At 35.4% G+C, this 22,728-nt stretch overlaps 2 protein-coding genes across 3 annotated transcripts in view; both read right to left on the reverse strand.

The window, feature by feature from the left end:
* tle2c (TLE family member 2, transcriptional corepressor c) overlaps positions 1-25 on the reverse strand; it is a 24,052-nt gene extending 24,027 nt beyond the window's left edge. The window contains exon 1 of the mRNA XM_051128230.1: positions 1-25. This exon is cut by the window's left edge and continues 299 nt beyond it. The gene's annotated coding sequence lies outside the window, so the exon portion shown is untranslated.
* A 3,891-nt stretch (positions 26-3,916) lies between these two features.
* chico lies at positions 3,917-22,395 on the reverse strand. 2 transcript variants are annotated; one of them, XM_051128252.1, is made up of 7 exons: positions 21,791-22,395; positions 13,390-13,487; positions 11,273-11,336; positions 10,232-10,276; positions 9,799-9,861; positions 9,532-9,606; positions 3,917-8,381 (listed from the first exon to the last, which is right to left on the reverse strand). In XM_051128252.1, exons 1-7 carry the CDS (start codon positions 21,815-21,817, stop codon positions 8,157-8,159), a joined length of 597 nt encoding a protein of 198 aa, XP_050984209.1. In that variant the 5' UTR covers positions 21,818-22,395; the 3' UTR covers positions 3,917-8,156. The 2 variants fall into 2 exon arrangements, with proteins under 2 accessions (XP_050984209.1, XP_050984199.1); XM_051128242.1 differs by having other exon boundaries at positions 3,917-8,384.
* Positions 22,396-22,728: the final 333 nt, after the last annotated feature.

Here is a 22,728-nt window from a genome sequence, read left to right on the forward strand (position 1 = left end):
GCGCGTCGGAGATCAGAGGAACATAAACAGCGCTGACCTGCGCGCACACGCAGTCTGAATAATAAGCGAGTCGGTTCGCTCGAACGAGTCACTGATTCACATCATTCTCCTTAAAAATGTAGCATGTTAAACAGCCTGCCGAAATAGTATTGTTACTACAGGTTTTGAGGAATTTGCCCCCGCTGTGAACAGAGAAAGAAATTAACCGAATAAAGTCACGATTTAGGCATGACTGTCTGTTGAAGAACAAAACAGTATCTTCAAAATGTTAACCACAGACTTTTACTCGCAAATTTAAACACCGGAAAACCCATAGGAAAATCCTGAGGGAAACTATAGCGCGAACATGTTAATTCTCTACTGCATCTAACTACATGCTGATTGTTTGTAAACTCAATTCTCGAAAGTTAATACGTTTTTAAAACAAAACAGAACTAGCGTGGAGAAATTCTAGACTAAATAAAGTAAATTTACCAACGCTCTACGAATCGGCTCGCGCGAATCACTAAAAAGATTCGGTTCAAAAGAACGATTCGCTCGCGAATCAGCTGTCAGCGAGCCAAACTGCAGCCAGCGAGGGGTGTATTGGATTTCTGAAAATCTAAAATAAATATATGAGAGATTGAGAGGGAGAGAGAAAGGGGTGAAAGATCAGAAGAGAAAAGAAAACTGCACAGCAGCTCTTCTCAGCGGTGCTGCCTGTATTACTGCGCCTGTGAGATTGACATTAACTGCGGAGAGCCAAAGCTGCTTTTAAGGTCGACCGCTTACATTTGCTTATGAAGATTACATAAATAGGATAAAACGGAAAAAATGCAAGTGGTAAAACAGTTGAAATCAAATTATATTGGTATATATTATGTTTGTATTTTAAACTCCGCTATTTGAAATGAAATACTGTTTGAAAGAGAACAAAGCGGGAACCGTTCGTATCATAACACAGAACATAATGTACAAACATTGCAGCCTTAACGTCTCTTTTCACGACTGGTCTCTGATTGGTTTACAAGATTAAAGTCAAGGCCAATGAGTGACCCGAGTGCCCACGTTGGGTCATTACATCTGCTTTGATGTGGACCAATCGTGAAGCAGGACTTCAGCGCAGGCGCGTCAGTGTTGCATTATGGGGGATGAAGTCCGTGTAATTAAGAGGCCGAGCCAATCCGCGTGCAAGAATGTGAATATTTATGAGATTATGAGATAATTATCCACATTGATAATACAAAAGAGGTATTATGTACAAACCGAAAAGGAATAATGTTTAAAAACAACAACAATATGAAGTGAGCACATCTACTTACAGGAAATTAAAATGCATTACGATAAAATGAAAATTAATTTTAAATTATAATTACAATGGAATTTTAAAAGAATGTGCATGCGCTCTGCAAATCGGCTCGAATGAATCACTTAAATGATTCATTTGTAAATCGACTGTCAGCGAGCAAAACAGCAGCGAATTAAGTATTAGAACTCAAGGATTTAAAGATGCAAATCTTAATGATAAGCTTTGTTTTATTACGAAGTCACAATAATGTGTACACATCCGGTTAAAGGAAATTACATTTATTAAATTTAATTTAATTAAAATTTATTTATTTTTTAATTTTTTAAAATTTAAATTAAAATGCAAAAAACAAACAAACAAAAATAAATAAATAAAAAAAACTTTGTCTGAACAGATGTAATTTTTGTAAAACCTTATAAAACTAAAGAAAAATTTATTTTTATGCCTATTTTGTTTATATGAACCATTTTGTTCGGAATGTTGTTTTAATTGCATCTTTGTTAGTGTTTCTAAAATTCCTTTTAACAAACAAGAGACATAAATAAACAAAAAATACTATATAATAAATACTATATAATAAATATAAATAAATAAATATATTAATATATATATAATGCACACGAAAAAATACATTTATTGTACCTCTATCAGATATAAAGATGGAAGAAAACTGAAAGGTGGACGAAAGAAGGGAGAGCCGCAGACCTGAAAAGGAGGAGGAGGAGGAGGAGGAGGAGGAGTGGTGGTGCAGTGTGGCGGAAATAAAACAGCTATGGGAGGATGACGACAGGCCAAGGAATGAAAAGTGAGAGACAGTGACAGCGCACACACACACACCGCCTGAAAGAGTTTTATGAAATATCATGTCAGAGCTCCGCCACAGGCCACATCTCCATCAACCAGAGGAAATGAGCAGAGAGAGAAAGAGAGAGAACGTGCGCATACAGTTTGGATTGTATGCAATAGAGAAAGAAAGAAAGATTGGTGAAATATTACTTTCATTTAGCAGATCGCATCAACTCACTACACTACACTGCATCTAAATGCAAATATACAACCATTATTATCATTACTATTAACACAATTTGCATAGATCTACAGAGGTGAAACATGAGATGCCTATATCAGTCATACTGGGTGAAAATAATTATTGTAGACCGAAAATGTTTACAACAACAAACAACCGTGAACTCCAGACATCCACAAAAAGATATAAATACATACATAAATAAAATATAATAACTTAAAAATAAATACAATAAATTTGAAATAAAAAATAGCTATAAATAAATAACAAATGAATAAAAATGCAAAAAATAAAATGACTGAAAATCACTTAAGGTAAAACACCTGAATAGTCACAAAGGAACCAAATCAAATACATGAAAAGTTATTTGTGATACAAGCATAAAATGTGCACAAAAATAGTAAGTTATACATGATCTGTGGTGTAATGCCCGATATGCTAATTATCCTTCTATAGATGCTGACACAGTGCTGATGAAGCGTGCAGGTTAATGGTGTGTTTCTAAAGCGTTGCTGTCGCGGTTCAGATGAAAATGAGATACACTGATGACTGTAATTTCAGCTTATTTTGGACAGTCTTCTCATCATAACACGCACATACGAAGCTGGACAAACATCAACCGTTTCTGCTTCATAAGTGATTTAGACTATAAACAAATATGCAATTTAATAATCTCGATGGCATGTTTAATGTTGATACAGTCAGTACTGAAGGAAGGATTTAGTTCTCATGACATTACCACCCGTACTGTGCAAAACATGCATTACTTAAGCATCAGCAGCACCTACAGCAGAAACGCTCTCCTGAAAGGAAATAGTTTACATAGAAACTCATTATTTTTTATTACTCATTACTTACCCACCCTTATGTTGATCCAAACCAACCTTCTTCCTTTCATGAAAAACCGGGAGTTTCCCACAATTCCCACACAGCTCTTTCCAAAACAAAAAAGCAGACACTTTTTAAATGCAAAAAGTGGGTCAGTTTTGCTTCTGATGCTGTAGAAGTCAACTATTAACCTTGCAATATCAGCTACCATATTTCAATAAAAATGAACATAACACTAACACATAACACAAAAGTCTGGAGCTGGGAAACACTGTTAAAATGTTTTTTTAAGGAAGGTCTCTTCCGCTCACCCAAGGCTGCATTTATTTGATCAAAATCGTGAAATATTATTAAAATTTAAAATACGTGTTTTCTATGTGAACATACTGTCAAATGTAATTTATTAGTGTAATGCAAAGCTATATTTTCAGCATCATTACTCCACTCTTCAGTGTCACATGATCTTTCAGAAATCATTCTAATATGTTGATTTGCTGCTTAAGAAACATTTCTGTTTAGGATAAATGTTGAAAACAGTTACATTTTTGTAGCAACTGATGCATTTATTTGAAAAACAGAATCTTTTGCAACAATATCTTTCACTTTTGATCAATTTAATGCATCCTTACTGAAAAAACAAAAACAAAATCAGACACTAAACTTTTAAATGGTAGTTATATTATAACATTTTTACACAATGATACTAGAAAGTGACAAAGAGGATGAATGATATGTTCTTTAAAATGAAATAAAACCCAAACGGCAACACTTGATAAAGGTCCAATGAATCTTTTATTTGTAAGGCACCATAAATACTTCCTTACTGCTCAATCTCTCATTCATAGTAAATGTTTAACCTTTTTTTCTTCCAACAATCGTCTTTAAATGAAGTTATAATAGCAGTTTATCAACACAAACAACATACATTTCCATCAAGTACATCATGTCACATACAACACACACGCACATTTTAAAAAACTACTACAAAGCTCCAAAATGTGGCAAATATCAGATGAGAACTGTCAGAAGAGGGCGGCTGGGTTTACGTAACGCTTTAAATAACAAATGCGTCGAGACCAGTCAGAACCGCTGAACAAATCATTTATCTTTAGCATCTAGAACTAGTCGAGACCAGCCAGTGCTACGCACATCTAAACGAATCAGAGCAGAAATGTTTGACTTGACTATTAAATGATTATAGATTTCTGTATAACCTGCGCTAAATGTCCTCCGGGCCACACACACCATAAACAGCTTTTTTTACATACAAAGTGTTTACAAAATTAAATGCTTACTGATATATTTATACATGTATATAAATTGGCCATCAGTTTTTGAGATCAAGCAAAATCAACTGGAAAAAATATCTAAAGAACAAAAATCAGAAAACTTCATTTAGAGATTATAATAGCTAATCCAGACCTCAGTGCTGAGCATTTCTTAGTATACATCAGCACTGGTGTACCAAAAAAAACAAAAAATGCAAAGGAACACACAATCAGGAAATACCCACAATGCACCAGTACATACGTACAGCCTTAGGTAGTCTTGTGTTTTGAACAGCCTGGAATACTACAATACTACTAACTGTGCAGTATGTACTGTATGCTACATTGGGACGACAGCATTACTTTTGCAGGTTTAACTCAGCAAGCGGCATCCAAAAAAAAGGTTATTCCACAAATCAATTGAAAATGATGATAAAGCGATAAAACTGTGAGTATTGATATACTAAATGAATGAAGCACAATTCATTCTATGATTTCAGAAATTTCAAGAACTGTATGTTTCTTTGGTAACACTTCACAATAGGGTTTATTAGTTAACATTAGATAATTACTTTAGTTAACATTAACTAAGAATGAACAATACTACAGCATTTATTAATCTTACTTAATGTTAATTTCAGCTTTTACTAATCTATTATTAAAATCAATGTTTGTTAACATTAATGTATTGTTTTTATTTGACATTAACAAAGATTAATAAATGCACTGTTCATTGTTTGTTCATGCTAGTTAATACATTAACTAATGTTAACCAGTGACACCATATTGTGAGACCTAAGTGTTACTGATTCTTCAAACAAAATGACAGTTCAAAAAATATTGTATTTTTAATTTTATTGTATTTCTTAGATATTAAGTCTTAAATCTTGATTTTGAAACGTTTTAGTATTATTTAAAACATTGTAGTCATTAATAATACATTTAATTATTATTTAATTTAATTATTAAAATAACTGAACTTCAATCTCAACTAAAATGCTAAAAACACATAAAAATCAAGATTCAAGACTGAAATCTATTGAGAAGCACTGCTGTAGCACTAGTAATAGTAGTAGTATGATAGTATGCCATTTCAAATATCCTATTACAGCTTCACAAATCATTCAACACACTCATTGGCTGCCACCTGCTGGTCACACATAGAACCGCATTCACTGCAAAACAGGACGACAGAAAAACAAAACCGCCTTTTACACAAACTATTAGGATGTGGGTCTGAATAGAGAATATCTCTTTGTTTTGTCACTTCAATCCATCTTAAGGCATTTTTACCCTTCTAAGGAACTGCATTTTAGGTAAAATAGAGTCTCGTCTTTTTAGGTAACAGATCAGCAAACCAAACGCTGGTCAACTGAGGTGCTTCACTAACCAAACACACACAAAAGGCTGCCATTGACATGGCTGCTTGGGTGTTAACACTAATAGAGTGTTCTGAGTAGTTGCCAAGGTGTTGCTCTGCAGTTGCTACAATGTTTTAATGGTTGTTAGTGCACCTGCTATGCAAATATTAGGGCGTTTCAATGGGTTGTTAGGCCATTGCCATTTTCGAGTTGCTCTAGGTGGTTGCCAGGGTGGATATGCAGTTGCTAGGGTGTCAACAGGTGCTTGCTAGGTCATTCCGGGTGGTTGCTAAGGCGTTGCTATGTGGTTTTAAGATGCTGTGCCACTACTAAAGTGTTCTGGGAGGTACATGTGTTTGGGGTATTTGCCAGTTGCTAGGGTGTTGCTATGTGGTTGCTACAATGTTCTAAAGAGTTGTTAATGTATTGATATGCAAATGCTAGGGCATTTTGATTGGTTGCTAGGTTGTTCTGTGCAATTGGCGGTTTGTTTTAAGTGGTTGTGCATGTGTGTTTAGAATGGTTGCTAGGGTGTTACTGGTTTGTCGCCAAGGTGTTGCTGCTGAATTGTTGTTACTATGCAAACTCCAGGGCATTTTGATTGATTGCTGGGCTGTTGCTATGTGGTTTCTATACTGTTCTGAGTGGCTGAGGTTCTTTCCAGGCCAAGTATTGTTGCTGCTGTTGCTAGGGTGTTACCAGGTGCTTGCTAGGCAATTCGGGGTGGTTGCCAAGGCGTTACTGTGTAGTTTCAAGATGCTGTTCAACTAGAAATATCTGGGTGGTTGCTAGTCTGTTGCTCTGCAACTGCTAAGTTGTTCTAAGCAGTTGTTTGCACATATGTGTTTGGCATAGTTGCCAGGGCAGTTATGCAGTTGCTAGGGTGTTGCTATGGGGTTGCTACGGTGTTCTGAAGAGACGTTAATGCATTGATATGCAAATACTAGGGCATTTTGATTGGTTGTTAGATTGCAATTGCCAATTTGGTTGCCAGGGCAGCTATGCAATTGCTAGGGTGTTTTTGGGTGGCGCCATGGTGTTGCTGCTGAAATGTTTTGAATGGTTGTTTGTGCATTACTACGCAAACTCAAGGGCAATTTGATTGGTTGCTGGGCTGTTGCTATGCAGTTTCTAAACGGTTCTGAGTGGCTGAGTTTCTTGCCAGGCCAATTATTGTTGCTTCAGTTGCTAGGGTGTTACCAGGTGCTTGCAACTGCCAAGTTGTTTTAAGCAGTTGTTTGCACATGTGTGTTTGGGGTAGTTGGTACGGTGTCTGAAGAGTTCTTAAAGCATTGATATGGAAATCCTAATGCAAAGGGCATTTTGATTGGTTGTTAGGCTGTTGCTGTGCAACTGCTAAGTTGTTTTAAATGGTTATGCATGTGTTAAGAATAGTTGCCAGGGCAGTTATGCATTTGCTAGGGTATCACTGGGTGGTTGCCATGGTGTTTTGAATGGTTCTATGTTCTAGGGCATTCTGATTGGTTGCTAGGCTGTTGTTATGTGGTTGCAAAGTTGTTCTGAGTGGTTGTTTGCACATACGTGTTTGGCGTAGTTGCCAGGGGAGTTATGGAGTTGCTAGGGTGTTGCTATGTGGTTGCTACACTGTTCCGAAGAGTTGTTAATGCATTAATATGCAAATACTAGGGCATTCTGATTGGTTCCTAGGTCATTGTTGTGCAACTTCTAAGTTGCTTTAAGTGGTTGTTTGAGCATATGTGTTTAGACTGGTTGTTACTGGGGTGTAACTGGGTGGTCGCCATGGTGTTGCTGCTGAAAAGTTCTGAATGGTTGTTTGTGCATTATCATGCAAACTCAAGGGCATTTTGATTGGTTACTAGGCTGTTGCTGAGTTTTTCTGTGTGGTTGCTTGCGCATGTGTGTTTGGGCTGGTTGCCAGGGCAAGTATGCAGTTACTAGGGTGTTACTACAGCACTGCCAGGGCATTTTGAGTGACTCATAGAAGCCTCTATTATATTCAGGTTTCATAGGATATAGTTTGGGTCTCTCAGTCAGTATCTATGGGATTTTCACCCATTTTATTGTCTGCCAGGAAAAATCAAAACTTACTTACAGTAATAATACAGCTCTCCTCAAAAAGACACACGATTTGAGGAATGTTACATGCTAAAGTTTAATACTTAGGGATAAGGGTTTGTTTAAATCACTATCCCCGAGTATGAGCAATAGTAATAGAGCCTTAGCAAACACCACTAATTAGAAGTAAATGAATCAAACAGAATTACAGAATAAAGATTCGCTGTAGTAAAGAGAGAATGAATCAGACCCAAACCAGTGAGACAGAGAAGTAGTTTTCCGCTCTCTTTCTGTGCTCCGTCCCTCTTTACAGAACTCATGACAGAATCAAAGCGTCTCTATGAAGGCTAGTCGGATTTGTCGGCATCTTCATCACGGTGGCCGTCGGCCCCGTCACGGGAACTCTTGTCCTCCTTGGCCAGGTGTGCGTGAGACGCGAGGATGCTGGACAGAGACAGGAGGCCGGAGCTGGAGGTGACGGCGGGCAGGGTGGGTGGAGTCAAGCCCAGGGGCAGAGGGGTCATGGGTAAAGCCAAACCCTGGAGCTGAGAGAGCTGGTGAACCTGAAGCTGCTGCTGCGTTTACATCGACAAACAAACATCCATGGAGGTTAGAGAGAGATCACATATAACTCTCATGTTGACATGCATTTGCATCCTATATTTGAGTTTAATGACAAAACCATGCACATATGCTGACTATTTTGCATAATAACCATACTCGCATTACTCACAATATAATGATTTTAATGCACTTTTTTTGCTATTATTTTTTCTTGTGAATATAATAAAATGAAGATTTACTTTATAGTTTTTATTTTATAAATTTAAATATTTTTTTATAGAATATTTAACTTAAAGTTTAACTTAAATTTTCTATATTTTATTTAATTTTAGTAGCAAAAACAGTTTTAGTGGTAGACTAGGCGTGTTTGAAACAGATCATTTCAATGAATCATGCAAACATGAATCTATAAATAATTATTTATAAATAAATAAATCTAAAATTTAATTCTAGTATTATTTATTTTATTAAGTTATTGTAGAAGGTAATGGGATACAATGATGGTTCCTCTGATTTTTCCCACTAACATCACTAATGTGTATGTATACACATACATGCATACATACACATATTTGGAATAGTAAGATTCACAGATTCGCACTTGTGCGTCAGCATAAAAATTAACGATACAATGCATCATCGATTTAAACAAGTGTGCTTTGGATACAAGTTGGTATTTATATAGCAAAGCATTGTTTCTAACATAACTGCATTGGCAAAAAACTATTTATTTATATATAATCATTAGTAGATGCGCAATACTTTTATTTTTTAGAAAGTGACCAATAATTTGTGACCAAATAATTACAAATCCAGTATTTGGAAACACCTTTGGTATTATAACAGAGGTGAAAATTGAAAATTAAAAAGCATGAAATTAGTCAAATAAATTAAATATAAAAAAAATGAAATGAAAGCAAACTATCTGTACAATATTAAATTGTATAGCATCATATTTAGTTTTTTTATCCATTGCGTCGTATTGCATTGGCAGCTGCTTCATGTATCATCCCATGTATCATGCACACACACATACACACACATACACACACACACACACACACGTGTCAGAGCAAATGCAAATAATGAAAGGCTTCTAGCAATAATCTGCCAGTCCTACACAATAACACATGAAGCTGAATGGTGTGAAGTTCCTACCCGGATAATTGAGTTCATCTCAGGAGGGGTAACCTGTTTGGCTCGCTCAATCGCCCCCAGGACCTGCTGCTGGTGCTACACACACACACACACACACACAGTTATCTCAGCATACATTTAATCTCTCCAGGTAAAAAGCACAGTAAACAAAACCCTCTTTTGCCCATAAGAGCAACCCATTTACACAAACCAACGGCACATTTAAGTCACTGATGAGGCTAAGGGTCATTATAGAGAGTGTGTCATAAATAAATCACACAGTCTGACCTCTTGAGACAGGTAAGGCAACACCTGAGCACAGATTCCGTTCAATCTCTTCACAATCTCCGCCTGCGGACAGAACACAAGCACATCTCAGGGGTTTACATCCATTAATAAGGTAGCTGGGGATGCGCTTACAGGCTGCTGATGTTGCACAAAAACACATGAGCAACACAGTCAGTCACGATAATATATGCTGACCGACCTCGTTTGATGAAAGGCGCTACTGAATCTGGGTCACTGCATATGTACAAACCATACAAGTAAGCCTGTGGTTTAAAGCAAACTGCAGATTTTCCACAAACATCAATCTAAAGATCTACATATCCTCCTGCCATATTCATTGTGACAAATACAATCATTTCCCCCCACATCTGATGCAAAAAAAAAAAAAAATGCAAAAAGTGTGTAGATTCTGGCATAATATTCAGATTCTTACCTGCTTGTGCATTTCAATGTTGAGTCCGTATGACATCTCATAATACTGCAGTCAGAGAAAAAGGAAAGAGGAACTTAAGATCAAAAATGCAGTTTTGCCATCTCAGAAATAAATTATCATTTTAAAATACAATCAGACAGTAAAAAGTTATTTTAAGCTGCAGTTTAAAATTTTTAGCCACCTATAAACATATGAAAGCTGCACATATAATGATTCACATTTTGGGGAAAAACTGGGGCATCTCAATGTCAAAAAACTGAAATAAAAATAAGGCAAACCTAAATGGTAATACTAAAAAAAACAAACAAAATCTGAAAACTGAAAATATTAAGATGCTAAACTAAGAACCAATTCAAATATTATTAAAAAAAAAAACAATTGTACAACAGCATGTAAATAATACTAAAACAGCATTAGCCCTTAGATCTCTTCAAGCAAAAGAGGTGTAGGAGAAGACATCAATTTAACATTGGTTTTCTTGAAACTTCAGAGCGACTGGGCTATGATTTGGGCTCATGGTTAGGAGCTTTGCTCTGGGCTAAAGCAGCAGATCACTCAGATCTCTGTGGTCCCGCTCAGGCACAGCTGTTACAGACACACATTCAACATTGATCCGTCAGGAAGACGTCAATATGCTTGTGCACACTTACGACCCATGATACAACTGATCAATGAGACGCTTGTGTACAAATTTCTGCAGACGCCCACAGGGTTCCAGACAAAATCAAAAGAAGAAACATTCAATCACATGAAAAATAAAAACAACTTTATAAAAGAACTAAAGCCAAAACAAAAGAAGAAATGCACATAAATAAGAAACTATTTAAAAAAAAAAAAAAAAAAAAATTTGTGACACATTTTCTTTTGATAAGAGTTTATATTTCACAATTCAAACATTTCTTCTCAGAATTAAGAGTTTATATCCAAGTCAGAATTGTGAAATGAATTGTGCATTTATTACTTTTTATTCTGTGGTGGAAACAGCTTTCATATGATCTGTATGCAACTGTAGGTTTGATAAAACATGCATGCTTTACTCACCATTATGTAATGACGCTGCATTTCAGATTTCTCACTCGCCAGTTTATCACATTCCAACTTCAGGCTGTAAAATGCAAGACAGCATGAGATGCACTACTCCTTTCTTGTTAAATGTGTTTACATGTTGCAAATTATATGATGCCTCTTTAAGTAACACAGAGAAGTTCTCAGGGTTTGAATACAGCTTGTGTATGACAGCTTCAATATTTACATTTCACCCTAAAACACACACACACACACACTTCATTGAGGCTGTCAGCTGCATTTCACATCACTTTCTCACTTTTGAGAAAAAAACAAAAAACCAACAGAATTCTGTCACCATGACAACCAGTTTCCTGTCTGGACTGCCTGATGGATGCTTGTGATTGGCTGGCCATGTGTTTAGAAGAATGTAATAACGAAACAATGTATCATTTTCTCCTTCATATAGAACTTATGTTAAATAGTTTGTGTTACACATACAATACCATTTAAACGTTTGGGGTTGGCCAAATTTTTGTAATGCTTTCGAAAGAAGAGTCTTGTGCTCACCAAGGCTGCATTTATTTGATCAAAAATAAAGTAATAAAATATTGAAAATATTACAATAAAAAAAAACTGTTTTCTTTTTAAATATATTTTAAGAAGTAATTTATTCCAGTGATCAAAGCTGAAATTTCAGCATCATTACTTCAGTCTTCAATGTCACATGATCTTTCAGAAAACATTCTAATATGCTGATTGGCTGCTAAAAAAACCTGAAAACTGAATTTGCAATTTAATGCATTTTTGCTGAATAAAAGTTCAATTCTTTAAAAACAAAAAATAAAAGAATACAATACTGCATATCTACAATTAAACAATATGAATTAAAATCTGACACGAGTTCATATTTTTTATTTTTTACAAGTTTACAAAATAAACCTTATGTTTATGCATTTAAATATTAACATTCTTTATTCCGTTCAAATTTTGGATAGAAAAATGTACATATGCGCTCTATAATGAGAACGTCCATCCCCCAACACCACCTGCCACCGACTAATAGCAAGTAGTAAATCATGTTTTATGACTGCGATGTAAACTAAAGCCAACTGACTAGTTAAAACAAATGACTCCTTTTTGAATCGGCCCATCCTGACGGCCTAACATGAACACGGGAAAGAAAATTGCATTTGTCAGACCATTTTATGAGGTCTTTAATCACTAAAGCAATAATAATAACAACATTATGTAATCGCAAGTGGCTCCACAGAACAATTACTCATTTATTAGCATTACTTGTGGAAATAGTGACATGGAGCTGTAAGGTGAAGTGGCCGTGACTTATTTTCAAAACATACACCATAGACCGAGTTATGGCCTATTGATGCTTGAAGTGAATATTCTAAATGGCACAAACATCTAAAGTGCCGCAGTGCGGTCCAATGGTAATCCCAGATCTGACAGACATCAACACGTTCGATTGTTTATCCTTCTCCATTTCCCTCTTCCTTCCTTCGTCGGTGGTTTCTCTGATATGTGATGGCCGGATGGCCTCCATGATCGCTCTTATCTCTGGTGCTGACAGATGATGACAGGAAGCTTTTCCGGGAGGGGCCGCGTTCACACCATTTGACCGTCCCGGAGAGGAATTCACACGGGCAGAGTGTTTTTAGGGTGTAGAGTGAAAGTGAGAAGGAGAGAAACCGCCTGTGCTCAGGGTTGTGGTGAATGCACGTTAACTAACGGTTAAACTAGTTTTGTGTGTATAAATGCTTTTGGCATGCTCCTGGTTAATGTTTTCAAAATCTTAGGCTCATGTAATCTTAGGCTTTATGTAATCAAAAATGCAGTAAAAACAGTAAAATTGTGAAATATTTTTACGATTTAAAATAGCTGTTTTCTATGTGAATATTTTTTAAACTGTAATTTATTCGAATGACGCAAAGCTGAATTTTCAGCATCATTAATCCAGTTTTCAGTGTCACACGATCCTTCAGAAATCATTCTAATATTTGCTGCTCAGCTGCTCAGCATTTATTCGAAACAGAAATCTTCTGAAACATTATACATATCTTTACTTTTGCTTGCTGAATAAACATTAATTTCGTTCAAAAAAAAAAATCATACTTTTGAGTGATATTGTATAATACCTGTGATATTGTGCCTGCAGGAACTGAAACTCATCTTTGATGCGATCACAAGAGTCAGACGTGGTGAATTTGAGCGGCTGTGTCGATTGAGACGAAGCCTGAAAAACAAAGACAACAGATGAAGGATTCCATTCAACACCGACCTCTAAATGACCTGATGAACAACCTACAGGTTAGGAAAAAGTAGGTTAACACACTAAACCATAAAAGACATTCATTTGATAAAACTCTTCCTCTATGGCCATCAAGCTAATTTTAGTCTTATCTGTTAGTGCATAAAATGTTTGACTCAATATTTGAACTTTGACCACAGAAAAAAAGCAAACCGAAGCCATGATAACAATTCTTTAGATCAGAGTTACAACAACATTTCATTACTGCAAACAGGCTAAAACGATTCTGCTGAACTCCATAACAGAGCCAGTAATTGCATGGCGTGTCTGAGGTGAGCTTGTCAGGTCAGGCTGAAATTAAAGCTTCGTGGAAATAGAAAAGAAGGGCCATTGGCTTTTCACCTCTGACCTGCTTTACCAGGGGTCACTGGCTCGTGACCTTTAAGACCAGACAGACGGGAACAACGCAAACCATCACACATTTGAAAGAGAGAAACGGGATATGCATCTGTGTTCAGTGTGCTTTACAGGCAAACAGCCATTTGAAACCGACAGAGCTACATAGAAACTACTGGATATATGCATGTGTGTGTGTGAGTGTGTGTGTTTAAACACAACTGGCCCCCAGGGGAGGAACACACAGACAGAACAAAACATCTCAGCAGGGAATGCTTGCTTTACACACACACACAGAATACTCTCTGCAGAATCACCTGCCAATGTGCATGTCTTTAGAAATAATGTTCTTCATCAATTTACAAAAAGCAGCTTCACTTATATTCATCTTATTTTGCAATGAAGTAGTAGAGATTCAATATTAAACTGAAGCACTGATCTCCTCCCTCACATTACGTCCATCCCTCCATGCCTCTCCTCCAGTAGATGATATTGTCTCCAGGGGCAGGAGAGGTGTGTGTGTGTGTGTGTGTGTGTGTGTGTGCGCGCGCGTGCATGTGTGTTTCAGTAAATCCCTCTAGTCCATTCCTACTATTAGAAATCAATTAGAGGAGGAGAAACAGCAGCATCACCTGTGACCGCTAAACACATGAGGCTTTTTCTCCAGCATCCCTCTCAGTGTTACTGTGCTTTATTGGCATGACATTAGTGACACTAAACCCCAGTAAGAACAGCGTAAGCCCACCACACACACTGCAGGATAGAAGGTCGTCATCCTGCACATACGTAAAGACTCACAACTGCTATGGTGCTGTAGAAAATGTGACCGGTGCACGTGCTACAAGATATGCAACAACAATGCTGACTAGCCAGAGTCTTAACATTTTGAGTTTTATACCAGCATGCATCACTCATATTTTGTTAAAAAAACAAAAATAAAAAAATAAAATAAATCCTTTAGAATGAAACAGAAATAAATTACCAAAAAAAAAAAAAAAAAAAAAAAAAAAAAAAATCAAATAAAGCCTCTAGAATAAAACAAATCTAAAAATAAAACATTCAAAGCCTATAGAACGAAACAGAAATAAAAAATGTAAATAAATAAAACAAAGTCTTTAGACTGAAAAAGAAATAAAAGAAAAAATAAAGCCTTTGGAATAAATAATAAAGTCTCTAAAATTAAACTGGAAAAAAAAAAAAAAATTAAAATGAATAAAAAGTCTCTAGAACGAAACAGAAATAAAACATATATTAATCAAATAAAGCCTATATAATAAAACTGAAATTAAAAAATAAAAAGCCTCTAGAATGAAACAGAAATAAATTAAAATAAAAAAAATCTATAGAATGAAAAATAATTTTAAAAGCCTCCATAATAAAACAGAAAATAAATAAATAAACAGGAAAATAAATAAATAAATAAATAAAACAAAGTCTTCAGAATGAAACAGAAATAGAAAAAAAATAAAAAAAATAAAGCTTCTGGAACAAAAATAATAAAGTTTCTAGAATGAAACAGAAATTTAAAAAAGCCTCTAAAATAAAACTAAAATAAAACATTACAAAAATTAAATACAGTCTCTAGAATAAAAGAGAAATTTAAAAATAAAAATAAAAAGCTTTTAGAATGAAACTAATAAATAAATAAAAGTCTCTATATTAAAACACATAAAAAAAAAATAAATAACAAAACTAAATAAAAATAGTAACAAAGGGCATCTAGAATATAACACACAAAAAACTAAATCAAATCTTTCTCCTCTGGCGGCTGTCAGGGCTAAAGGCTCTGCTGTTGCCCCCTTTGTGATGCTAATGAGGGACTTTGGCCTGAGTGACCCAGACATCTGCTGCACACACACACTTATAGCCCTCAGGCTCTTATCTGCTTTTTTGTCTCTGAATTGCGGCTGGTGTGTGTGTGTTATAGTAGCACAGGAAGTAAGATGTTTCAGGGGGAGTTGAGCACCGCAGATAAAAACCATCTCGCAATTACACTCAAGCTCATGTGTGCAAGCATATATAAACGTGTGTGTTTTCACAGTATGACTGATCTTTCAGCGGTTCACAAACACATTAGCAGCAGCAGCAGCAGCAGCGGCGGCAACGGGGTGTGGTAGCGGCGGCGGTTGTACACACACAGTTAACAGCAGAGAGTGTGTGTGTGATTATTTCAGAGAATTTAAAAGCTTGTGAGTGTGTGTGTGTGCGTGTGTGCCAGAGGGATTAACCTCTTTCTCTGTTGGGGGTGTTGTTGTGAAAGGGGGGTCTTGTTAATTCAGTTGTCCTTAATAATGTCTTCCAGACCCCTGTCCACCCTCACAACACAATACACCCATAATGAACCCCGACTGCTCTGTGTGTGTGTGTGTGTGTGCGCGCGTCTGTCTGAGAGAGTGTCTCATACTCTACAGAAACACAGAAAAAAAATTCAATTGCAATTTTGAAAGAAAATGTAGAATTTTTGCTTGTAAACAAAAAACTCACTGCCACAATGATGAGGGTTTTCGCTAAGGTGTTGCCAAGGTATTACTATGCAGTTGTTGCAGTGTTTAGAATGTTCATGACATATTGCCAAATGGTTGTTACAATGTTGCAGGTGGTTGCCAGGGTGGTTCTATGTAGTTGCAAAGGTGATTGTAAGTTGCTATGCAGTTTTTAAGGTACTGCGTACTGGTCCAAATCAAAAGAAATCTCTATGATATTCTACAAGACATCATAATACAGTCTGTATGGCAAGATCATGCATAAATAGAAAACTAAAGCTGGAACTGTAGACAAAACTATGATTTGAATAAACATTCATGTACAGCATGGTAAGCAACCAGACAAAAAGGTTTGTTTAAATGAAGGCAGAAGAGTTAATTAAACTAAAATTGCAAAATAAAACCGAAATTGCATTTGTTCTTTTAGCCATAAATATTAGTTATTTATTTTATTTCCATATCAGCATCAAAGGCTGTCTTCATGGCAAGCACAGAGTTACAAACAAAAAATAAACAGAAAAATACAGGTTAATTTATACAAGACGTTTAAAATTAACATATAAAACAAATATAAATAAAGAGCAAAATAAAATTATTAAAATTTTCTTTATTATTAATACTAAGTGATTTTTTTAAATTTTGAATTTTTTTAGGGCCATATGAAATCCAATTCATTTTTTTCCCAAATTCCATTTTAATTTTTGTTTTAATGGCAAAACCATTTCTAATTCACAAAAATCATGAAATGTACAATATTAAACAGCAATTTATTAAAAGTTTAACAAAAGATAAATTTTTTGTTTACCAAATTATGTTCTATTAATTTTCTGGATTCCATTGTAATGGTTTCATAAAATATTAATAATCAAAAGCATCTCTAATTAACTGAATATTATTTTATTGTATTTTTCCCCCTAGAAATACTTTGTTGTGTATTTCCATTTTTATGCCAAATAAATTCTGGTAAATAGTTTTTCTGCTAAGAGTAAATAGTATGTTTCAATAATAATTTTATTAGTAGTAGTACTATCATTATTTTAAGTAATATTTCTGTCATGGTTTCTTCAAGTTAAACCAAACTTTTATTTTAATGAGTTGCTGTGAAGACTTTAAGGTTATGATATGAAAATAGTTTTCCTCAAAAGAAAGGGTAAAATGCTCATGACATGCCTCTCAGAGCAGTTTTGCAGATTATGTGTTCATGTCCTCATACAATGAGGTGGCAAAGGCTGAAAACACTGCTAGCATCACTTTCGCTTCAGTCTGCGTGCAGTAAACGAAACCGCGTGTCCGCGTCATTCATTCACACATGCAGAACATGCAGGATGCACATTTAAATAGAATTTTACAGCTTAATATTCACACATTCCATTATATGTTTTGATTTAAGTGCACTGACCTACTTTTAATGAATCCATCCAAAATTTGGCAAATTCTGTGCTATACAGTAAATTCAGTTTTTATGACTGGTTTCCATTGTTCAGTCAATGTTTTCTGCATCATGGAAATCATAGGGCCCCATACTTTGCATTGAAATATTAGCAATATTTCTTATTTTATTTCATATTTAATAATAATAATAATACTGAGATATAATAAATCACAAAACGTTTGCCCGATTTTTGCACTTTGCAGAGCCTGGAGCTTTTTTTAAAAGGCATTTAAGTCAATTGCAATTTTTAATCAGAGAGAGGGGAAAAAAATCTATTTTATCCCCAAATCTTGCCTCCCTAGTTCAAATCATTGACTCATGTATGACCAATAATAACAGTCACGTTGACCTTAGCAAACACCACTATATAAACAAAGACATGTGATGAGAGAGACGTGACTGATATTTGACACTCACACCTGCTCCTGTACAAACAAGCGTCTCACACGCTCATTCCCGCTAAACGCCGTCTTTCTAACAGAATTCTGAAGCGAAATGTAAGTCACACTCTGACAGCATAACATGAGCTGAGAACAGCAATCACATCTTTAATGGCTCAGTCATAACATCACAAGAACACGATTCACTCGCGTCCAATTTCCCAGAAGACGACGACTGACCTACAACCTAGGTTTCTGAGAATTTCCTGATGAATCATCACACTGCCAACAACGGATATTCAAACAACCATGAAACGTTGGTATATGCTTCTGTGGATATGTTGTATGTTGATGTTGATGTTTTTCTAAAGCACTAGAGTATAAAAGGTTCGTTGTGGAAATTAAGCAGGTTCCCTATGCCATCAGACTGTAAAATCCAACTAGTGTTTGCCAAGTGAAGCATTGGTGTTATTATTGCTCTGACTCAGGGTCAGAGACTTGAACAAACCCCTAACACTAAGTACTTTGCTTTGGCACATAACCACAGGTAAGCAGAAGCAAAAACTAGTTAGCATTAATCAGAAAAATGGAAAAACTAATGTTCCTAAAAGCAAAAAAAGACAAAAAATATTTTCTCAGCACAAGACGGCAGAAATGCAGTCTGGTTTTGTCCATCATCTCCACTGAGTTGAAGAGTTCAGATGGAGGGAGGAAGATGTCGGTTAACACAATCTGACGAAGAGCTGCTTACGGTCACCAAACCCATTTGAAGCAGTAATCCCTACCCATAATCCACTGGGCCTGACTGATGACCACAACAAGCCAAAAAGGACCAACAATTGGATTAAGAGTAATGGTTTCACAAACACTTCATTCAAAATGACATGCTTTTTCATTCTCAATCCTGACTGAGAGCACAAGCGCCGCTGTTTGCAACAAAATATTCTTCCCTTTCTAGCTCTGTGAAGGATTTGTCCCATAACAAGTTAATAAATCTATCAACCAAAAGTCCGTTTTTAAACAACTTCAGAGGTTTGATAAGTCAAACTGATCCAAAGGTTCTGAATTCCAGAGAACAGTAAATCTTTGAGGCTAAGATTAAACGGAGCAGTCGGCTGTAACTCCTAATCCAAGATTTGGGATCCCGCAGTTAATCTCCGGCTGATTCCCACTTCTGCTGAAATTTCTGAGGTTTAAGATCAAGGTTTGGTCAGTGTACTTAAAAATTCATCATCAGCAGCAAGAAATGTCAAAGTAACGACTTTAACACGGTCAGTTTTCTATGTTGCGGTATTAATCTGTTATTTTAAGAGACTAACTAGAACCTTGAAAGATATTAGTTTAGGAATATATTTTATTATATATTATAAATATTGTATGTACACTACCAGTCAAAAGTTTTTACATTTTAAAGAAGTCTCTTCTGCTCACCAAGCCTGCATTTATTCGATCTAAAGTACAACAAAAACTTTTGAAATATTTTTACTATTTAAAATAACTGTTTTCTATTTGAATATTTAAAAAAGTAATTTATCCATGTGATCAAAGCTGAATTTTCAGCATCATTACTCCAGTCACATGATCCTTCAGAAATCATTCTAATATGCTGATATGATGTTCAAGAGACATGTGTTAGTTTTATTATTATCAATATTTAAAACAGTTGAATACATTTTTTTCATGACTTTTTGATGAACAGAAAGATCCAAAGATCACATTACATTAAAAAAAGATTTCTATTTTAGATAAATGCTGTTCTTCTGAACTTTCTATTCATCAAAGAAACCTGAAAAAATTCTACTCAGCTGTTTTCAACATAATAATAATAATAATAATAATAAATGTTTTTTGAGCAGCAAATCAGAATATTAGAATGATTTCTGAAAGATCATGTGACTGGAGTAATGATGCTAAAAATTCAGCTTTGAAATCACAGGGAAAAAAACGACATTTTAAAATGTATTCAAATAGAAAAGAGTTATTTTAAATAGTACAAATATTTCAAAAACGTTACTGTTTTTTTCTGTACTTTGGATCAAATAAATGCAGGCTTGGTGAGCAGAAGAGACTTTAAAAACATTGAAAATCATACTGTTCATACTGATATATTATATAGTTACACGTCATAATTAATATCAATATATATTTTATATACACAAACTTACATGTCAAACATGAATACAAATTACAAAAAATATTTTTTTTTAAATACTGAGCTTATTTAATGATTATGTATTTAATATTTATAACATGTACTTGGACTTTATTATAATAAAAACTTATAATATATATAAGAAAGAATACATAAATACATAATTATACTGTAAGATCTTATTTAATTTCCAGAATATGCTTGTTTGATTTTATTAGAACTAGTTTTGAATTATAAAATAGTTTCCATTGGCATTCAGATTGTAGTTTTAAGTCTCCCTTTATAAGGCTAAATCAATATCAACAAAAAACACCATCATTAACATATTACAAACTAAAAAATTACATGCAGGACTCGGGTTTAATTTCAGGAAGTTTCTCAAACTAATATTTCAATTTCATAACTTCAAGTGTCAGAACGTCCCGTTCACTTCCTCAAGCTAGCCGACACCGAAATGTTTTCCTAAATCTACTCTCTGTATAGCAAAAAGGCCTCAATTAAAGAAACCCCCAAATCCATCCACTTGTGAGGTTTTCATTTAGCATTCCCGTGTTTGTGTGTTCACATACATCTGCGTGCACGGGGGGAAAAGGCAATTAGGCTTGAGTGCAAACAAAATAATGACTGGGGACTCATTAACACAAGCTGCCCACTGTGTGCACAGGAACAATTCATGGAAACGACACAATTAAGCCTCTACAGGGAGGGATCCAGGCAACTGGTGTGCAAACAAGCAACTCCAAGCCTACCTGAACTAGAAACATGTTCATTTAGACATGCTACCTGCAAACCTGACATGTGAATCATGAGATAAACACCAAACATGTGATAGAAATCAGCCAGAGAACAAGAAACATATTGAACGCAATGAAATTGCAATGCAACATTAAAGATTATACAAAGGCGGCTTCTGATATGTCTCCGAGGGGAACTTTGATGCACATTTAGATGCAACAATCTTGTTTAACAAATTCCAATGGAATGAATGAGACTGCATTGATAAACATTAGCAAATCAGTGTTTTCTGAGGTTCATTTTGAAAATGCATTTAAACAATAGGCTTAATGTACATTTTTCAGTACTAATCTTTGGTGCATACTTATATACTTATATATATACACATCAAAGTATCTTCTGTACCAAGGTACTGCCAAAGTACATTTTTGTAAAGGGAAATACATATAAAAATAGTGGTATTGTCATAGCACGTGTCAAAAAAACAGTTTTACCATTGTACCATTTTGTTCCAAAACATGGTGTTACTATGGTGCATGTACAAAAACATGGTATTATCAGGGTTCATGTTCACAAAACATTACAGATATAAATAAAATGGTCATTTTGTGCTGGTATCATCTGTAAATGTACCAATCTGCAAGTAATACAATGTCCACAACACCTGCTGTCTGACAATCAACCTAAATGAAGGAGAATGAGACACTTACCGAGTGCCTGGCTTGTGGAAACATCATATCAGCCTGTTTTTGTGCTTTATTCTCTTTCTGTAGATGAAATCAAACGGCTTTGGTTGGATGTCCTCTTTGTTCGGTCTTGATTTGGTCTAAACTGACGAGTTTGAAGGCAGAAATGGCTTTAGTCTGCTCTCTTCAACAGATTTCCTGGCTGTGATCTCCAGTTTTCCTGGATTTTGTTCAGCTTTATAAACCTGCAGCAACTTTACACGGCTCTGCCTTTGGAATCACAAAAACAAAAGGCTATCTTTACTACAGTATGTGACATCGCGGTTTCACAAGAGAAAAAAATGGATCTTTGTTGAAACAGGCCGATTAATCCACTGCCAGGCTGATCATACTGCTCCAATTTCCAGATACAAGCTACCTGGCTAAAGCTAATAGGTAAGTTTATACTGCGGGAAACTAGCAAAATGCGTTCGAAAATAAGGAAAAACGACTAAATTTGGTCGTTTGTTCGCTAGTCTTGCGTGTGTCTGTCTATAGGCGGTGAAAGAACAGCCTGCGCTTGGAAAATCATGCCTCTTCCGCCGCTTCAGGACTCGTATGGACGGACTCATGTGATGCAAGACGCCAAATTACGGATTCTACTACGAGAACGGCTTTACTCATGAATATTAATTACGCCGTGTGCGCGTTGCCCGGCAACCTTCCGGGAGCGTATATTTACCTCATCTAATTAATATTCAATGAGTGTTCTGGCTTGCTCCTCGGTCTCCGATGTTAAATATTATTATAGTATTTTTATTTTTTTTTGTCAGACAAATACAAATACACACTGACTAATATTATACTATTACTAATTAAAATAATTATAAAAGGCTTAATTTATTTTATGCTTTTTTCTACATCTAGAGCCAATTTTATAATAAGACATGTTTGGAATTGTTGAAATTAAGTAATGATTAGAA

Source organism: Labeo rohita, chromosome 2 (assembly GCF_022985175.1).
Source record: "Labeo rohita strain BAU-BD-2019 chromosome 2, IGBB_LRoh.1.0, whole genome shotgun sequence".
NCBI classification, from domain to species: Eukaryota; Metazoa; Chordata; class Actinopteri; order Cypriniformes; family Cyprinidae; genus Labeo; species Labeo rohita.

Coding starts and splice junctions, on each gene's coding strand:
- chico (XM_051128242.1), bottom strand. CDS start 21,817: ATGATGTTTCCACAAGCCAGGCACTCG. Junction 13,488..21,790: donor TTCCACAAGCCAGGCACTCG/GTAAGTGTCTCA, acceptor TTTGTTTTTCAG/GCTTCGTCTCAATCGACACA. Junction 9,607..9,798: donor TGCCTTACCTGTCTCAAGAG/GTCAGACTGTGT, acceptor GTGTGTGTGTAG/CACCAGCAGCAGGTCCTGGG.